The sequence below is a fragment of the Lynx canadensis genome, chromosome B4 (genome assembly GCF_007474595.2).
Source record: "Lynx canadensis isolate LIC74 chromosome B4, mLynCan4.pri.v2, whole genome shotgun sequence".
NCBI classification, from domain to species: domain Eukaryota; kingdom Metazoa; phylum Chordata; class Mammalia; order Carnivora; family Felidae; genus Lynx; species Lynx canadensis.
In genome coordinates, this window is record NC_044309.1 from 78,533,404 (window position 1) to 78,551,004 (window position 17,601).

Here is a 17,601-nt window from a genome sequence, read left to right on the forward strand (position 1 = left end):
GAACCCGGGCGAGAAGCCACACCGAAGCTCGCGTGCCTGAGCATCCTGGCGTGACCGCGATGTGAGCCTGTCTGCAACAGGGGTGATAGTGCCCACCTCACACTGTGTGCACAGGTGCCCCGGTGCCCCGGAAGCAGAGCCTGTCCAGAGGCATGTCAGAAACAAACCCCAGCTGCTGACCAGGAGCCGCCCTCAGCAGTACCTACCTGGCCACAACCAGACGGCAGAGACCCACGTCCGGCCTGGCACCCCAGAATTAAAGTTCCAGAATTAGGAACTTTAGAAGGGGCGCTACCAATGTCAACTTCCTGGGCAACAGATTCAACACGGGAATCAAATGGCACTGATCATTTATTGCAGGAGAAGCAGAGAACCGGACATGACCCGAAGCAGAGGACAGAGAGACCCCCTGGGCCGCAAAGGCCCAAGAAAGGCATGGGGACAGAGGGGCTCACACCTGACCAGGGGGAAACATCCTACATAGATGCGTTATCTCTGCACTGGGGGCAGCGACCCAATGATAAATGGCCAAGAAGGAGGTCACCGAGAGCACTCGTGACCGGACTTCCCACAAAAGAGCGTGCACCACCCGGACCACAGGGACAGGGGACGGCTCAGGGACTGGGGCTCCAGAGGAAGCACTTCAAGGCTGGGACAGGGTGGGGGCGGGCAGGGAGTGGGGGTGGAGCAGACGGGTTCTGCAGCTTTCTGCGCACAGCCCTTCATCTCGAGGCCTTTTTGGTTGCGCAGCTGCTGCCTGAGGTCTTGGGCAGGGGATCCTTGAACTCGCTGCCGCAGTTGCCTTTGGTTTTGACGTCCACGGCCGCGGGTTTAAAGCCATAACTGCTCGAGGCGCCGAAGCCCACGCTGAAGCCAGCCCCTCCTGCCCCAGCGCCAGTGCTGCTGATCACAGCTGGAACAGGGGGGAAGAGAAGACCCCTGGCCTGTGGCATCCCGGCCACTCCTTCAATTCCCTCCCCCGGGGACAGATTCTCTCTGCAGTGTGCTTTTAGTTTACAAAGAGGTTTTCAGCAGCACTGATCATTTTTCAAGTATTTGGCCGCACGTATTAGACCCTGTCCTATCGGTCTGCATCCATCCACCAGCGACAGACTTAGAGCTCCAGCGAGCTCTGGCAGGGACCTTCCCCCACAGGAACAAAGACCCTTTGGTGCGGCCCCCAAGGAAGGGGCTGCTGGAGTACCCCCCCACACACAGTAACTCCCCTGCCCCGTCCCTAGCTTTCCAGCCTGTTTCAGCTTCTTCCACCGTCCTGCCCTCAGGCTCCCCCCAGCCCCCACCACCCCCAGCACCACTACCCCCCCCTCCCTCCCCCCCCCCCCCCCCCCGCCCCACCGACTGCAAGCTAGAGCCTTGATTGTGCGCTGGTCTCAAGATCAATAGAATGTCTCCAGGAAGCCTCATGCTTACAAGAGGCGTTTAGATTATACACTACTGGGCATCATTTGATCTTTCCATGGATTGTGCTTCTGTCTTTCACGGTATTATTATTTTTCTCCATCCGCTGCTTCTCACTGGCTACTAAAGCCTCTTCACACCCCTACATCTGTCCTGAACCCTCCCTGCTGTCCTGACTTCTCTCTGGTGTCATGGAATTGGAGGCTCAGACTTCTGGTAGGTGACCAAGGGCAGAACCAGGTCCTGGTACTTACAGATGCTCACGGAACTGGGGTGTTCCCCGGACATCCTGGAGAGAGAAAGTGGGGGAGGCAGATAAACCCTCTGTAAAGCAGTGCTGCATCTATACAGGGGGTCACAGGGATGCCCCTCAGAATGCACACTGCCCATCCATCCCTTCTTCCCACACACCCCAGCAGGACCTCTCCGGAAAGGAACAGAGACAAAAAAATCTGCTGTGAAGGCTCCCTTCTCCATCAGAGCGGCTCTGGAGTGGTCTGGTGGCTGGAGTGATCATGTCCCTGCTCCCCTCTATTATGCCAGTGGTCTCACACAGTCAAGAAGAACGAGCTCACATCTTCGCAGGGCCTCAGGCTTTGCCAGAGTTACCTCGCACTCAGATGACTCTTGGAAGCCATCCTGCCCGCCCCCTCCCCGGACTCACCCTCAAGCGCGCAGCACAAAGGGCCAGGGACACTCTGTTTTGCAACCGCTACAGATGTTAATATTTCCTCTCCCACTACCTCTCTGGGATTTTTACAACTCAGTCCTTCCTAGAGTCTAACTTTGGTCTTTCCTACTGCACCATGTCAAACCCATTGCCTCAGTAGGACCTGAACCGACCGAAACTGTTTGCCCTGAATCTTCCTACTCACGCAGACTGGAAACTGTTCCAGATTAGAGATATCTGGCCCCCCACCTGCACTCTTCACCCTCCAGCAGCTTGCGGTAGGTGGCGATCTCCACGTCCAGGGCCAGCTTCGTGCTCATGAGCTCCTGGTACTCCCGCAGCATCCGGGCCAGCTCCTCCTTGGCCTGGTGCAGGGCGGCCTCCAGCTCGTCCAGCTTGGCCCGGGCGTCCTTCAGGGCGCAGTCGCCCCGCTGCTCGGCATCGGCGATGGCCGTCTCCAGGTTAGAGCACTGCGGAGCAAGTGCATCCAGCGCTTTGAGCCAGAACGCAGTTCTGAGATCCTGCTCAGACACCCTCCCCTCATTTGGTCCTGACCGATAGTAAATGCTCTGAGGTCCTCCCAGTGTCCCCCACTTTGGACATTGCTACAGATGAATCTGTTCTTTCTCCTAACTCCAGCATGGCTCACCTCCGCTCATGCGTTGGCATGTGAAGCCGGAGCTTCCCTACCTTGGGAGAGAGGAGGAAGGGCACTGAAAAGGCGAGCTCCCTGGGCCTGTGGCCCCTGCCCTCCCCCTCCTGGTGTGTAACACTGGCTGCAAGATTCTAATGCCAACCCAAGACAAAAACAAAAAAAACAAAAAAAAGAGGGATTAATAAAGTTCCTTACTGATGAAATTTCTGTCCAGTAAACCTGCCACACTGAGTCTGGCCTCCAAAATTCCACAGAACATCACACTAGGGGAGTAATAGCCTCAAAAGATACTCTTGTTACCAGGTTTCCCAAGCGGGCAGACAGCTGCTGTCAGGTGGAAGGCTAACGTGCAATACAAAACTGCAGATGAGGCTCTGGGCTGCGGCCATGGGACGGCTGCCGTGGGCTTTTGGATCTCTTAGTCTTGGTGTGTGTTCCATCACTAGGCCAAGGTTTTGGTGGGATCTAAAACTCTGGCTTCTCTTTTCTGGTGTGTCCCCTTCCTCTGCAGTCAAATTTGCTTCACCCCAAGGAAAGCAGCGGATGCTAAGGCCAGACGGAATTCTAGATTGCGGTCCAGCCGGCACCACCCCTGTGCCGGGCAGGCCCCCAGCCGTGCAAACACCCATAGTGTTTCGGGTGAGTGGCTCACAGCCTCAGGACCCAGCCACCCGACCACAGAAGACCACATCCCATCCTCGGGACTGTGGAGGTCTAATCATTCAGGGCGTGGCAATACACTCTGTTGGGCTGGGGCAAGGCCTTCCTGTCTGATAGGAAAGTGTGCCAAATTCTGCCAAGCTGGCCTCTGCTCCTTTTCACTGACTGAGGTCCCGCACGGTGAGCCCAGGAGGCTTCTGGGTCTCGTGAATGTGGCGTGAGGGGAGAGGGCATGAAATTGGGGCATCCTTGACAACAATCATCCCATGGATCCTGGGGTCAGCAAATGTCAAGACAGTCTGCAGGTGAAACTATGTGCTTCTTTGGTGGGAAGGCCAGAGGGCCAGAAAGCACCCTGACTGAGGGCCCTCTGGAGGAGCTTCAAGGGGACCAAGCATCGAGAGTGACCCCCATGGGCTCCCCCACGGAGGACATCTTCCCTGACCTCCTAGGTGGTGTTCTGATTGCAGACGTCACTTTCTGGTAATAAGCTCACCCAACCGTGAACACACGGCATTTTGCCAGCTACACATTATAATCTGATACTTGAGGGCAGCTTCAAACACCTTGTTGTTTTTCTTTCATGTATGCAGAACTTGATTAAATGAAAAACGCCATGAGTTCTTGTGTAATGTGGTCTTTTTTCTTTCAGCTGCCAGGAGCCTGGTGCACAGAAGAAGAGCGTGTGTATGTGTGTGTGTGTGTGTGTGTGTGTGTGTGTAGGGAAGGGAGGGGCCTATAAAGAAGAGGACAGGGGACAGGGCCACTTGACTTGCCCAGGAAGCCTTTGTGCCAGCCTCCACCAACTCTGGGAATTTCCTGGGTTTGCTTCCTACAGACTCAGATAACCCAAATGATGCACCTGGGGTCATGGGGTCACTCGGTGCCAGGCCACCACACACAGCGCTGCCACAGCAGGGTGCAAACACAAAGCAGAGCCCTAGGCCAAGTCTACGTTGGAAAGCTCTTTCTCTCCCATTCTCCTAAATTCCACTGCTGGGCTCTCCTTCCTCTGGCACCGATTCATCATCACATGAAACCTCCTTTTCACCTACTGGGTCGGGTCTAAACTCCACTGCCCAGCTTCACAGGTGCCCATAATCTGCCCCGTGCTACCCGGTGGGGTCCCGCCCCCTCGCACCCCACCCATCACAGAACTTGTGCTTGAGCTAGGTGCCTCTCACCCCTGCACACATGCCATGCAGCGCCCACCTTGGATCCATTGCTCATGCCGGCTCCCTCACCAGGACCCCTTCCCTCTCCTTTCTGCCCATCCCCTCCCACCTCCTGTAGGAAGCCTCCCTGGGGTCTTCATTCCGCTCTGGCCACTCCGGACCCCTACAGCCCTTAGGAAGCATGTTTCACAGTGGGTGGAATGCTTCATCCTTCTATACGGGTTCAGACTATTCTCTCCTCCTGGACTGTAAATGCCCTCAGGTGGGACCATGTCTTATCCTTGTTCTGTATTTAGTCTCATACCCTTGGTGCTCAAGACAGCCCGTCAGCTGACTCATTTCATGGAACCCACCTGCTTCTTCACATTCCCTATCTCTGAGCGGATCCTCTGGATCAGGCGGTTGAGCTCTGAGATCTCAGCCTTGGTGAGTTTGAGGTCGTCCCCTTGCTGGCCCGCTGTGACCTGCAGTTCTTGGATCTGACGTTGGGGGGCGAGAAGGAGGAGCAGAGGACCATTGGGAATTCACCTCCCAAGGGTCCTGAGCATGGAGAGGGGGAGGGGGACCACATGCTGTTCTCACTGCCCAAGCAGTAAAGGTACTAGGAGGAGAGATGGGGGGAGGGACTAGGAGGGAAGGAAAAGGGAGAGAAAGACCCCCCTTTCCTTTCAGACAGGAAGGCCCTGCTCCAGCTCAACAGGGTCCTCAGGTCCACAAGGGTGAGAGCCTTGGTGGAGTTCTACGAAGTTGGGAACACAAAGAAAAGCCAAGATGGATGGATTACCCACAGAAACTGACAGAGTCTTCCCTGGGTTGTGGCTCATGTGACCTCTGCTGTCAGCTAGGGCCAACAGCCAAGCCCATATATGCCCCTAACACACGCCAAAGCTGTGGTTGCCCTCCCTGGACCACAGGGGGGCATTTCCACAAGGCCCAACTCCAAGACAAAAGAGGTCTCAACCCAGCCCAATACACACACACATGCACATGCACACACGAGGAGAGAGTGGCAGCCATAGTCACTGGGCCTTGCACACCCGGCACACAGCCCACCTTGGTCTGGTACAGGGCCTCGGCCTCGGTCTTGCTCTTCAGGGCGATCTCCTCATACTGGGCGCGGACCTCGTCGATGATGCTGTCCAAGTTCAGGTCCCGGTTGTTGTCCATGGACAGGATGACAGATGTGTCGCTGATGTGGGACTGCATCTGAGCGATCTCCTGGACAACAGTTAGGGAAGTGGAGCCAGTTAGAGGATCCCCATGAAGAGACCACATCTCCCAACCCTCCCTGGCCAATCCCTCACCGCCCTCCCTCAGCCTTCCACAGAGCCTACCAGTGCCGGTGTGTGCCAGGCACGAGGGGAGCGCGTTGGGCTTTCAGCCCCAAGGTGGGACTGCCCTCTCCATCATGCACTCAGGCCTGCACCTACCCCTATTCCACACTCTATGACTTCATCCGGAATATTAGATCTGAGCGTGGCACACAGAGCTTCTCTAGGATCACCGACCACCTTCCCTTCCCCAGGCCCCTCACGGTTTAGCACAACTCAGGCCACATATCCAGCTCCCTCAGGCAAGACCCCCGTGCCATTCTCAGCACCCCCTGAGATTTTCCTCATCCTTCTCTGGGAACCTTCCCTGGCGGCTCAGGCAGAACTCCCTATACCTTCCTCTGCTCCCCACCAGAGCTCATCTGCAGGTTGTTTTCCCTATCGGACTGCGACTTCTTGGAAGACAGGGATCATTTGATCATTTATTCTCCATCAGGCCCTCCTCAAGCCCACCTCATTGCTCAGCAAACGTCAGCTGCACTGAGCTGCCAACCTTCGGTCGACACGTCCATGCAGGCTGAGGGCCAGAAGCCACTTGTGAGTGGCACAGACCACACAGGAGAGCTCAGCGATATCCTTACCCCTTCATAGAGGCACTTGAAGAATTTGATCTCATCCGTCAGGGAGTCCACCTTGGCCTGGAGCTCAACCTTGTTCATGTAGGCGGCATCCACGTCCTGGGGGACACAGAGAGGAGCCAGCTGTCTTCCCCTGCCCTCCCTCCCTGCCACAAGGAGCTTCAGGTTCCCTACGGGCTCTACTCCCCTCTCCCTGGCCTCCACAGGGAGGCCCGGCTGCTGAGAGCAAACCAACCAACGCGCGGGGCGATGGCCATGCCAGAGGTGTGGCGAAATGTGTGGTCTGGAAGCTGGCAGGTTCTGGGAGCATGCATCCCAGGCAAGGGGACTTAGGAGAGCAGGGAAATTAGAACCCCGGTCACCCTTTCCTCAGCCTACCGACATCACTGTGTCAGGTGTTCAGGGAGCTTCCCTAGGCCTCCTCCAGCCCTTCCTGTTCCCCTCTCACCTTCTTGAGCACCACAAACTCATTCTCAGCAGCTGTGCGCCGGTTAATCTCCACCTCATACCTGTGTGCGGCAAGAGAACGGAGGTGGTGTTGCCATTGGGATAATTCAGTTCTGCAAATGCTCCCTGAGCAGTTGGTGATCACCTCCATGCCCAGAGCTGCGTGGCAGTGGCCTACAAACTGGGGTTCACGTACTCTGGGGCATGCACAGCCTTCTAAAGGGGACGTGACGGGAACAGGTTTAAAGGAATTCACATCCAGCTCCTTCATTCACATGTGACCTATCCTGCCGTGTAGCTGCCCTAGAATGCACCTGTGGGGGGCTTCACTGTCCCTCTTCTGTTTCACAACTACCCCACCCTCCTGACAGCAGAAAGACGCACCCCTTCTGCCATCCGGCCCCTTAGCACAGTGCGTTAGCCCATGGTGCAAAACGTCCCAGGCACCAAACAAAACACTATCCCCACCTTCAAGTTGTTTCTACTGGGTTTTTTTTATATATACATATTTCTGTTCCAGATGAAGCAAGGTCTTAGAAACAGGATGCTTGGATAGGACTGGATGTTCTTCATGCAGATATATTATAGATTGGGGAGATAAGAGTATAGATGACTCAAAGACCTATGTCACCTCTCACTGTTGTCAAAGAATGTTGAATAATGAATCTTAATTAATGCTAGAAAATGGCTTGTTTCCATATGATTTAACACGAGCAATCCATTTCAGCTTTTTCCTTCTTCCTAAGGCATGCCACTGGCTGCCAAGGGGGAAAAAGGCCTGCTGAATGACTCAAGTAGTACAGGTTAGTGAAGTGGGTTATTTTAAAATGTGACTGGCACATTTTCTGAACCTGCCAGATTTTGTCAGTCACATGGATAAAATACATAAAAATCAGTTGATATGATTTATCTCAGATTCCATGTGGGTTACTTAAAAGACAATTGAATACCTCTTTTTATCAAGTAGTTGTTTCTATTACAATTTATCATTATCTCACATTATCTTAGAAAATATTCAATCTTTCTTCCTCCTGTTAACAAGTAAGAGTATACCCTAGTTGCAGACCAATTAGTTTTTAGCCGATCTTTCTATTCCATAAAATACATAGAAAAAGTTTGATCATGATGGCTATCAAAATTAATCACATTCATTTGGCCATAATTTTTCATTAGGTACTTCTAGAAACCAAACAGCAGAACATACACATCTATACCCTTTTATAAAGAAAAAGAATGCATTTCATAGCACTATTGACTTTGGAACTAACTTATAATTTACAAAATACATTATAATACATACATAAAAGTTAAGCCACAGCCAAATGCATATTGATTTTTTGTTTTAGAACACAGATATATTAATTATATTAAATCTCTATCACTTTAATCTTGAATGCTTCCAATAACCTACTGTACAAGATGTAGACTTTCATTTCTTGCCAAGTGGATTTTACAATAGTTCCCAATTCATTTCATTATTTCATTTCATCCCCACGGTAATCCTGTGAAATCATCTCCCAATTTTATACATGAGGCAAAGTCATAAAGCTAGTTAATAGTAAAGCTAGGATCTCAGTGACATCAGGACACAAGGCCTTAGTGTTGCCTAGCACTTTGGTTCTTTTAAGAGCTGTTAATACATTACTGTCTGGCATTACCCTCTCTCAACAGCTCGTGCAAGTGGCGAGGCAGGCAGCAGTATCTGAATTTTATAAATATTAAAGCTGAAGTTCTCAGAGGACTGAGTGACTCATGGTCATGGTGGTGACTCCAGAACACCTGGCTTCCCTGGTCTGAAAAGCCCAGAGGCAGCATGATCTTTGGATGCTTCTGACCTGGACATCTGGGCTCTGCCTGGAAATCCCCTCTTTTCCTCCAGAATTCTACCCAAATATCCAATGGGGTGGCATTTCCATCTTAACGCCACTCAGTCTCAGTTCACACTGTATTCATTTCCACTGCCTGGGGGCTCTCTGAGCGTGTTCTTTAAGCCTGTCCCCATAATCTGTGTGCTTTCAGGACTATAGACTATGTCACCTCCTCCCTGAGGACTCCACGCAGGTCTCAGGGCAGAGTTCTGCTTGGGGCTACTTCAGAACAGGGGTGGACAGGCAGACTGAACATGGAGCAAGAGAAATCACTTGGCTCTGACCATCTCCATCCCCTTGAACTGTGGAAGAAGTCATCTTTCCCTAGAGATCCTGGCACCTGAAAGCCAGCTTCCAAAATACCAGATCACACTGAGCCGGGATGGCTCAAGCCTGGGGGAAATTAATGGGATTCAGCAGCACAGATATGCCGCAGCATGAAAAAAGTTTTTAAAACGCTTGTTTGCTCAGCTTTAGGTTTTGCTCTGGGATTGGCGTGATGGCTCACATCCTAGGTACTCCCGTGGAAGGCCCCTCACACAGGAGGAGCTACAATGCCACCTGGGCTGTCCATCTGGTTTTGAGACAGCCCTCTTGTCCCCATGTCTCCATTTCCAATGTGAGAATGGGCACACCATTTCCTAGGCGATTCAGGGCACCACTTTGGGTAGAGATCCTTTCTCTTCCTATGTCTCAACCTGTCTGGATCTCCCTCCCTCCCCAGGGGAAAGGAAATCGCACATGGTATCAGCAAAGGACCTAAGAAGGCAAAAATGCTGGCTGCAGATCGAAACCTCAATCTGTCATCAAGACCCTCCAGTGGCGGATTCTCCGCCTCTCCACTCACCTCTTCTTGTAGTCCTCCACCAAATCCTGCATGCTTCTCAGCTCCGAGTCCAGCCGCACCCTGTCGCCTGTCTGTGTCTCCAGCTGCTTCCGGAGGTTGCTGATGTAGCCCTCATAAATGGACTCCAGGTTCTTCCTGCAGTTGTTCAGGTCTAACTGCTGCAGCAGGTTCCACTTGGTCTCCAGCACCTGGTTCTGCTGTTCCAGGAACCGCACCTGGAACCCAAAGGTGGTCATAGCACAGAATCCCCCTTCTGTTCTTGCCTCTCCACAAGTGGGGAGAGAGGGCCCCAGAAATCAGATACAGTCGGTCTTGGATGGGAGGGAGAAAAGAGCAAGACTCATCAGAGAATGGATTCAGCCAGGGGGACGTGCCTTTCTGGGTCTCCAAGATGAGAAATCAGATTGAGTCTAAAAGAAATCGGGAAGTAGGCTTACGCAGTGCTATAACTGCCACCGTGAGTTATCATGTGATGGAAGTAGCTTCTTTTGCTGTAAATGCTGGTGTTTTCAGAGTGAAGGAAGATGGGAAGCAAGGGAGGAACAGTGCAGGGGTGGGGAATGGCATTGGAAAGTCACTCTGGCCATTAACACGTTCTCTCTTATCTGCAACCTAAGTTGCTCTTGGTTGGTTTCTTCGGTTTTCATTTCAAAGCAGGTTCTCACATCTTTAGAAGGTTCCTTCATACTTGCCCAAAAGTCTTACATGTTTGGGCTCAATAACTTCAAGCCTCTGCTACTCGCTAGCCTTCCTCTTCTTCCCTACCTCTAGCTTGAGGGAGAGAAGGAAACATGAGGGGGAAGAACAGACTTTGAACAGGAAAATGAGCCCTGTCCTCTGGGACAGTAGCTCTGTTTCTTCCAGTCCTTCCCTCTCCCCTCCAACCACTCCCTTCCTCTTCCTGAGCACAGCGGTGAGGGACACAGTCCTCTGTTGCTGTTCTATCAGCCTGGGCACGTTTACTGGCCTCCTGCCATGTTGGTTTCCTCATCCGCAAGGCAGAATGATAACACAATCACGGGTTGTGTGTTGATATATGGGAACCCCTTGGGACAGCACCAGGCACTGAGTAACATCAGCTCTTGTCAGTATTATGTCCCCTGTGACTCATGGCCTAGACCTTCTGCCCCAGGTTGGATACAGAAGCATATTCCTTCTCTCCTCTTCGTTCTTTGGGGTCACTGCCTCTGAGTCACCAGAGACAGCTTCCCTTTTAACCTCCGCATGCTCCCATCCCCACAGACACATAGAGAATGCACACCTGTAACTCGACATGCCCTCCTTCTCAATCTCCCTTCTCCCCTCTCCCCCTCCCCCCCCCCCAGCCCCAGCTTTCAGTTTTCTGGTCCTTTTCTTTCATCTCCTCTAGACACCTTCCTGGCTTATACCCCCATCCTACCTCCTACTTTGTTAAGTCCTTTCCCTTCACCAAGCATCACATCCTGTGATACTCCCTGGTCAGTGTCCCTCTTGTGCTCCTGTCCTGGATATATGTACCCATCTCCTTGTGTGATAATTGAGAGCTCTCAGAGGGCCATTTCACAAGTCTCCTGCCTGTGGCGCACCCCCGTTCCGACCCCGGGTCTTGTCCACAAGGATAAAATGAAGCTTCTGTTTACCATGGGTCGTGGGTCGGGGGTGGGGGTGCCTAGCACTGTTCCAAGCACTTTAGAAACATCCAGTTCACCCTCACATCCTCATGTGGGGTAAGAGCCACAGTGTGCCCATTTTACAGAGGAGCCAAGGGAAGCCCAGAAAGGATAACCGGCTGGCCCAAGTTTTCACACAGCTGTCAGTGGCAGAGCCAGCACCCCAGTGCACACTGGTCACCAACGCAAGGCCGCACAGATGCCTGAGGACCCACCTTGTCGATGAAGGAGGCGAACTTATTGTTCAGCGCCTTGATCTGCTCCCGCTCCTGGGCGCGCACCTTCTGGATCTCGGGGTCCAGCTCCACGTGGAGGGGGGCCAGGAGGCTCTTGTTGACGGTGACCTGAGGGATGCCGCCGGGCGGGCACACGGACGGGCACGCGGGACCAAGCCCGGCGCTGCCGAAGACGGTGCCCACGAAGCCGCCCAGCCGGCCGCCGGTGCTGGAGCAGTGGCCCAGCGCGTAGGCGCCGCCCCGGCCGGCCGCGGCGCACAGAGCCAGGCGCCGGCCGCCCCCCAGGCTGAAGAGGCTCCGGCTGCCGAAGGCCGCCGTGCTCTTGACGCCGGCCCGGAACGAGGCGGAGCTGCCGCTGACCCGGCCCGCGATGACGGCCGAGCAGCCGCTGAAGCTGGGGCGCTCGCCGGCGGGGCGCTGGTGCAGCTGGCGGCTCATGCTGTGGGGACCGGGTGCGGGCGCGTGCGGAACGCGGGATAGGGGCGCGGAGGGCGGCTGCGCTGGTAGGCCTGGCTCGCCCCCCAGCCCCTTAAATAGGCGGCTGGAGGCAGCCTAATTTGTAGGTCGGGAACACCTATTAGCCACCTGGGGCCTCTCCGTATAGGAGATTACCACCCCTCCCTGAGATTTGTCTCCCCCCCCCAACAGTGAAATCCCCATGAATCCCCTATAAAATGGCTCGGAACCCCGCATTTGGTTTGCTCACCTCCTGCATTATAATAATTTGGCTACCTTATCTTCACTTGCTGTCCTCCAATTACTGGGGTTATCACTGTCAAGATCTGTGGTGGAAGCTTCCAGTGGGTCTGGCTGGGGTTGGGGGGAGACACCCTTTAGAGGTGGAGGGGTGTGGTACAATGGAGCAGATGGCCAGGCGGGTTCTGCTTCCGAAGGACATGAACAGGGTCAAGAATATTCCAGAGAATCATCCTTAGCTTGTGGGCTGCTGCTTTCCCAAGCCTTCTGGATAAAGACGGCTCTGACCTGAGTACTGGAAGGAAGTCCCAGAGAGTGGAGATTTCTGGTCTGTCTACAAGGAATTCTACGTCTGTTGAGGCAGATCAGACACAGTGACAAAGTTAAGGCCAGTGGGAGCTCTGGTCACAAGAGGTGGAGGGTGAGGACTTTGGGCCAGAGCTAAAAGGGTTCTCCAAAAACATTTCTGGAATAAAAGTGAGGGAGATGCTAGAGGAGATGGAACAAGAAAGCTTTAGGAAGATGGTCTTTCGTGGGATTTGCGTGTTTTCTTTTACTTTGATAGCAGAAGATGATCATTCGTCCCATGCAAGGAACCCCTGATCGGGACATTTGCTGCCTTGGCATTTCTGATTCTGGATCAAAATGTGACTGATGATTAAGAACAAGTCGAGAAGGGCTGAGGAAGACTCCTCCAATCTGAAAAACTAAGAACTAGATTCTAGAACTTCATTCCAAATAAGTTCAAGAGCATCTTTTCCAATCGAACCCAATTTCCTTTTTCCAACTTAAGTTGCCTCTAATTCTTCTCTTCTGTTAGAATCGGCCCCTCTCAGGGGCACCCGGGTGTGTCGGTTGGTTAAGCAGCTGACTGCAGCTCAGGTTTGGCTCAGGTCATGATCTCCCAGTTGGTGAGTTCAAGCCCGGTATCTGGCTCTGCATTGACAGCCTGAGTGGGCTTGGGAGTCTGTCTCTGCCCCTCCCCCACTCTCACTCCCTTCCCATAATGCCCTTCTGACACCCTGGTGGGCTTCTGCTTCATCACTCTTATTGCTCAGTCTGTCTGAGTCCTGAGTATGTGTCCCACTTCCACCATCAGATTAGCAGGTCCTTCTGGATTAACCCTTCCCTCCCCTGCTCACTGGTGTTCAGTCCCAGCCTTGGCACCAGGGACATTCAGGATGAGTGTGAAACAGACTGGTGCTTAGGACAAGGCTCATTGCTGTGCCCTCAGTTACACCCTGGAGCCTGGACTCCCCCTTGGAACCCTCGTGGAATGGCCAGATGGTACCTGGGCGTAGTTGAGTGACACAGCCTCCACTGAACCAATCAGAACATAATAACAGCCAAGGTGTTTACCCCACAGGGAACAAGGCTGTGGGGACATTGGTGAGTGAGAGAGATGGCGCCAGCCACAGATAAACAGATAGAGGAGTCTAGAAGGTCCTGGGTGGAAAAGAGAGTGGGCTCTCTATGCTGCCTCAGGGGAGACACTACAGTCTATTCCCTCTGAAGAGGAGAGGGGCCATGTCAATGAAGCTGGGTGACCAGCAAGCCCTTTGAGAAGTTCAAGGTTAGGCTTTCCATTATTTCATGAGATTGTTTCTTATGCCCCATAAATGTAGCCAGGTTTTTGTCCCCCACAAGCACAAGAGAGAGTTTATTAACTCTGACCATTGAGAATAGAAGAAAGGAAAAGTATTTATTGAAACAGAAGAAACTTACATAGGATTGGGTTTCAAAGGGAGCCTTTGAAGTCTCCTTTTTTTTCTGGACACTTTCTAAGAAGTTGAGACACCCAGGCATCTGGAACCAAGCCACTTCTGCCCAAGGTCAGGGAACAGGCAGGATGACCTTTTCTCATCTTCCCTTGAGGGGTTGACTGGCCAGATGAATCAGGAATTCCTTTGAAGCCCCAGGCTTACCTTCCTTACAGATTATGGAGAGACAGAAGTGATACAACCAGGTTTGGAAGGCATGGGATGTGTGGGGATGTGGGCAGGTCAAAAGGTGGCTGAGGTCTGGGAGGAGGGCTTCACATTGGAGGTGCCTCTGACAGCAGCCTACTGTCATTTGGGCTCCAGTAACTACCTCTGCCATTAGTTCCAGGTGGGAGCAACACCTGGGTTGGTAGACTAAGCCAGAAGCATCACCCTTTGAAACAAGAGCTCAACAACAAAGGATGGACGGATGGATGGATCCTTGAAGCAAGGCTTTGCAAACATATTGCAATTAAACTGGCTCTCGTTTGCCTGGGAACCGTAGTTCTTAGGAGATTAATAGGTACCGTGTAGAAAAAAAGCATGGGGATGGATTCTTTGTTGGGTTTTTAAAAAAAAAAAAAGGTTAAGCAGGCATCATATTGTGGGACTTTTAGATCCATCACTATGCTTAGGAAAGCTACACCAAAGGATGCTGCGAAACTCAGTGTTTTCCAAAGATGGTGACTGGGAAGTGTTTTTTTTCTATTTTTTAACATTTCTAAATTTTCTCATGTGAGCATATCATGTTTTTATAGATGAGTTATTGAAAAAAAAAAACTAGAGAAGAAAGGGAGGTAGGCCGATTCCAGTATCAGAAATAAAGAACTGTTTTTGTCCAAAAAAAAAAAAAAGTGTGCGTGTGTGTGTGTGTGTGTGTGTGTGTGTGTGTTTCCCAAGCTTTTGCTTGACCATAAAGACCTCTTTTTGGCCAAATATTTTATAGGAACCAGCATTTCAAGGAATGTGCTTTAAGACACACTGAACAAGTTATCTCTATTTCACCATTAGATGGACTTACATTTCCCAAATCCAAGAAGTCTTCCAATATCTCCTTAAAAACATGAAGGAGAGCTAAATATAATTACCATAGCGTGCAGCCTCATCTGGTCTATAGCACTGTGCCTAACATGACATTGTCAAAGTCAAAGGGAAGTTATTTGCTTGGACGAGGGCACATGTGCTGGTGCCATCTCAGCACTGCTCATGGGGAAAAGAATTCTCGAGCTGGTCACCTGGTTGGTTGGTCACCAACCAAAAAGGTTGTGCCAGAGACTTCTAGTGCTTATCAAGTATCCTCCTTCTTGTCCTCATTTCCCAGCCTCCTTTGGGGTTTGGTTGGGGCTTGGGACCCTATTGGCCAGTTAAATGTGAGTGGTATCTAGGGTGAGGCAGTTAATAGTCCATGTGTCTCTTTCACCTCTCATTTCCCCTTTTCCAGTAAGTAACCTTGAGGCCACATGTCCCATGTGGCCAGGCTCAAGACAGAAGCGCGTAGTTCTGTGGGACACCCACTGGGAGAATCATGTGGGATTGCTGCCCAAATCGGTCTCGGACTATGAGTGAGAAATGAACTTCTATTGTGTTGAGACACTGAGACTTCAGAGTTTGTCCATGGAGTCAGTCAGTGTTCATATTCTGATCTAAGCATACGATGGTAGAAATATCTCTTAATAGCCAATGCGTTTTCTCTTTAGTTCATTTTCACATTTTCATCAAAGAATCTGATTGCTATCAGACCTTCTGCACTTGACATCTCAGCCTTTTTGAAAGACTAGTCTATCCTAATAATGCTAAGAGTGACAGTAGTAACAATGATATAATAGCAACTATTTATTGAGCACACACTATGTGCCAGATATTGAACAAAACAATAATTCTTGTGCATTCTTCAGCTAAACTTAATTCTCATGACAACTTTATGCAGGAACTTCTAATAGTAACTTCTTTATACCGATGAAGAAACTGAGATTCATGGAGCAAAATTGTTTTGCCTAAGTCACATTGTGAGTGGCGGAGGGGGACTGAAACCTGGGTCTGTCTGATGCCCAAGGTGTTGGCTTCTCCTGTGAGCACTACGGTGTAAAATCCCAGCTCTGTAGCCAATTGAGAGGGCCTCTCTGATGCGGCTGCTGCCGCCCTCCCCAGCCCCCCAGCACCCTCCCTCTCCACCTGCTGTAATCCCTCCAGCAGCCTCCTCTGACCTCCTTGGAGCTCCTCACTCTCCTCTGTGCTGTCTCTGTATCTCCTTTTGTTACCAGTATCTCACTGTGTTACAGTTACGTTTATTACCATCATGTCACCATCAAGGGCATGGACCAGGTTTGCCTACCACTATATCCCCAACACTAACTGTGTGCCAGGCACATGCTAGATACTCAGCAAATACTCATTGGACTGATTATGAGTTCTTTACTGTCCCCAAGAATGTATTCTCTGAGACTAGCTATTCTGCCAGCCGATTCTCCTTTGGGCAATAAATAAATTGGCATATAGTTTATGAGATGGTCTCTTTAAATTTTTTTAACATTTATTTATTTATTTTTTGAGAGAGAGAGACAGAGTGCAAGCTAGGGAGGGACTGAGAGAGAGGGAGACACAGAATCTGAAGCAGGTTCCAGGCTCTGAGCTGTCAGCACACAGCCCAACGCAAGGCTCAAACTCACGAACCGTGAGATCATGACCTTAGCCAAAGTCGGACGCTTGCTTAACCGACTGAGCCACCCTCAGGCGCCCTGAGGTGGTCTCTTTAAAGTTTGGAGCTTGCAAATTGCTTTGCCACCACTAAACACTTCTTTTCAGTGAGCAGATTTAGTCAAGTATTTGAGCCAAGAAAATTGAGGACAAGATCCTGTTTCCACTGACATTTATTAAGTATGAACTTTGTACCAGAAGTTGCATAAGACATGCTTACATTGCCTCATTTGGGCATAATAATCATCCAGGGGTGATTGGTCTGCCTATTTTATAGCTAAAGAAATGAGGCTCAAAAGCCTTGAGAGCTTTGCTTACAATCCCAAGTCAGTTGCAGAGTCTGAATCTGAGTTCAAAACCATTGACTTGAACTCTAAGATTCTCTGGACCCACAGTGACCCTGTTCAAATGCACCTGTGAGTCACAGCCTGCGTGAATGCCAGCCTCTCACTGGCTCTTTGCATCCTGACAGCATCATCACGGCCTGGGAACCTGGCAGAAGTCTCTCAGCACAGGAGTGTTTTGGAAGCTGAACAGTGTATATAACAGAGATGGCACATGCTTCAACACAACTCATACACAAATGCATTCACTTCACCAAAGACTGATGGAACACGGCTCATTGTTTTAAAGAGAATCTACTGTCGGGGCACCTGGGTGGCTCAGTCAGTTAAGCGTCCAACTTCTGTTCAAGTCATGATCTCATGGTTCCTGAGTTCGAGCCCCATGTCAGGCTCTGTGCTGACAGCTCAGAGCCTGGAGCCTGTTTCGGATTCTGTGTCTCCCTCTCTCTCTGACCCTCCCCTGTTCATGCCTTTGTCTCTCTCTTCTCAAAAATAAATAAATGTTAAGAAAAAAAATTTTTTTAAAAAGAATTAAACCAATTGGGGGCGCCTGGGTGGCTCAGTCGGTTGAG

General features: G+C 51.3%; 1 protein-coding gene across 1 annotated transcript; it reads right to left on the reverse strand.

Moving 5' to 3' along the window:
* Positions 1-352: 352 nt before the first annotated feature.
* On the reverse strand, positions 353-11,973 carry KRT72 (keratin 72). The gene is made up of 9 exons (XM_030322684.1): positions 11,515-11,973; positions 9,651-9,865; positions 6,937-6,997; positions 6,492-6,587; positions 5,633-5,797; positions 4,933-5,058; positions 2,339-2,559; positions 1,674-1,708; positions 353-913 (listed from the first exon to the last, which is right to left on the reverse strand). The coding sequence occupies exons 1-9, from the start codon at positions 11,971-11,973 to the stop codon at positions 723-725; spliced, it is 1,569 nt and encodes a 522-aa protein (XP_030178544.1). The 3' UTR covers positions 353-722.
* Positions 11,974-17,601: the final 5,628 nt, after the last annotated feature.

Excerpts from the sequence above, each read along its gene's own strand:
- KRT72 (XM_030322684.1), bottom strand. The coding sequence starts at position 11,973 with ATGAGCCGCCAGCTGCACCAGCGCCCCGCCGGCGAGCGCCCCAGCTTC. Across the intron at positions 9,866-11,514 it reads TCGCCTCCTTCATCGACAAG|GTGCGGTTCCTGGAACAGCA; the intron begins GTGGGTCCTCAG and ends TTTGGGTTCCAG. Across the intron at positions 5,798-6,491 it reads TCAAGTGCCTCTATGAAGGG|GAGATCGCTCAGATGCAGTC; the intron begins GTAAGGATATCG and ends ACTGTTGTCCAG.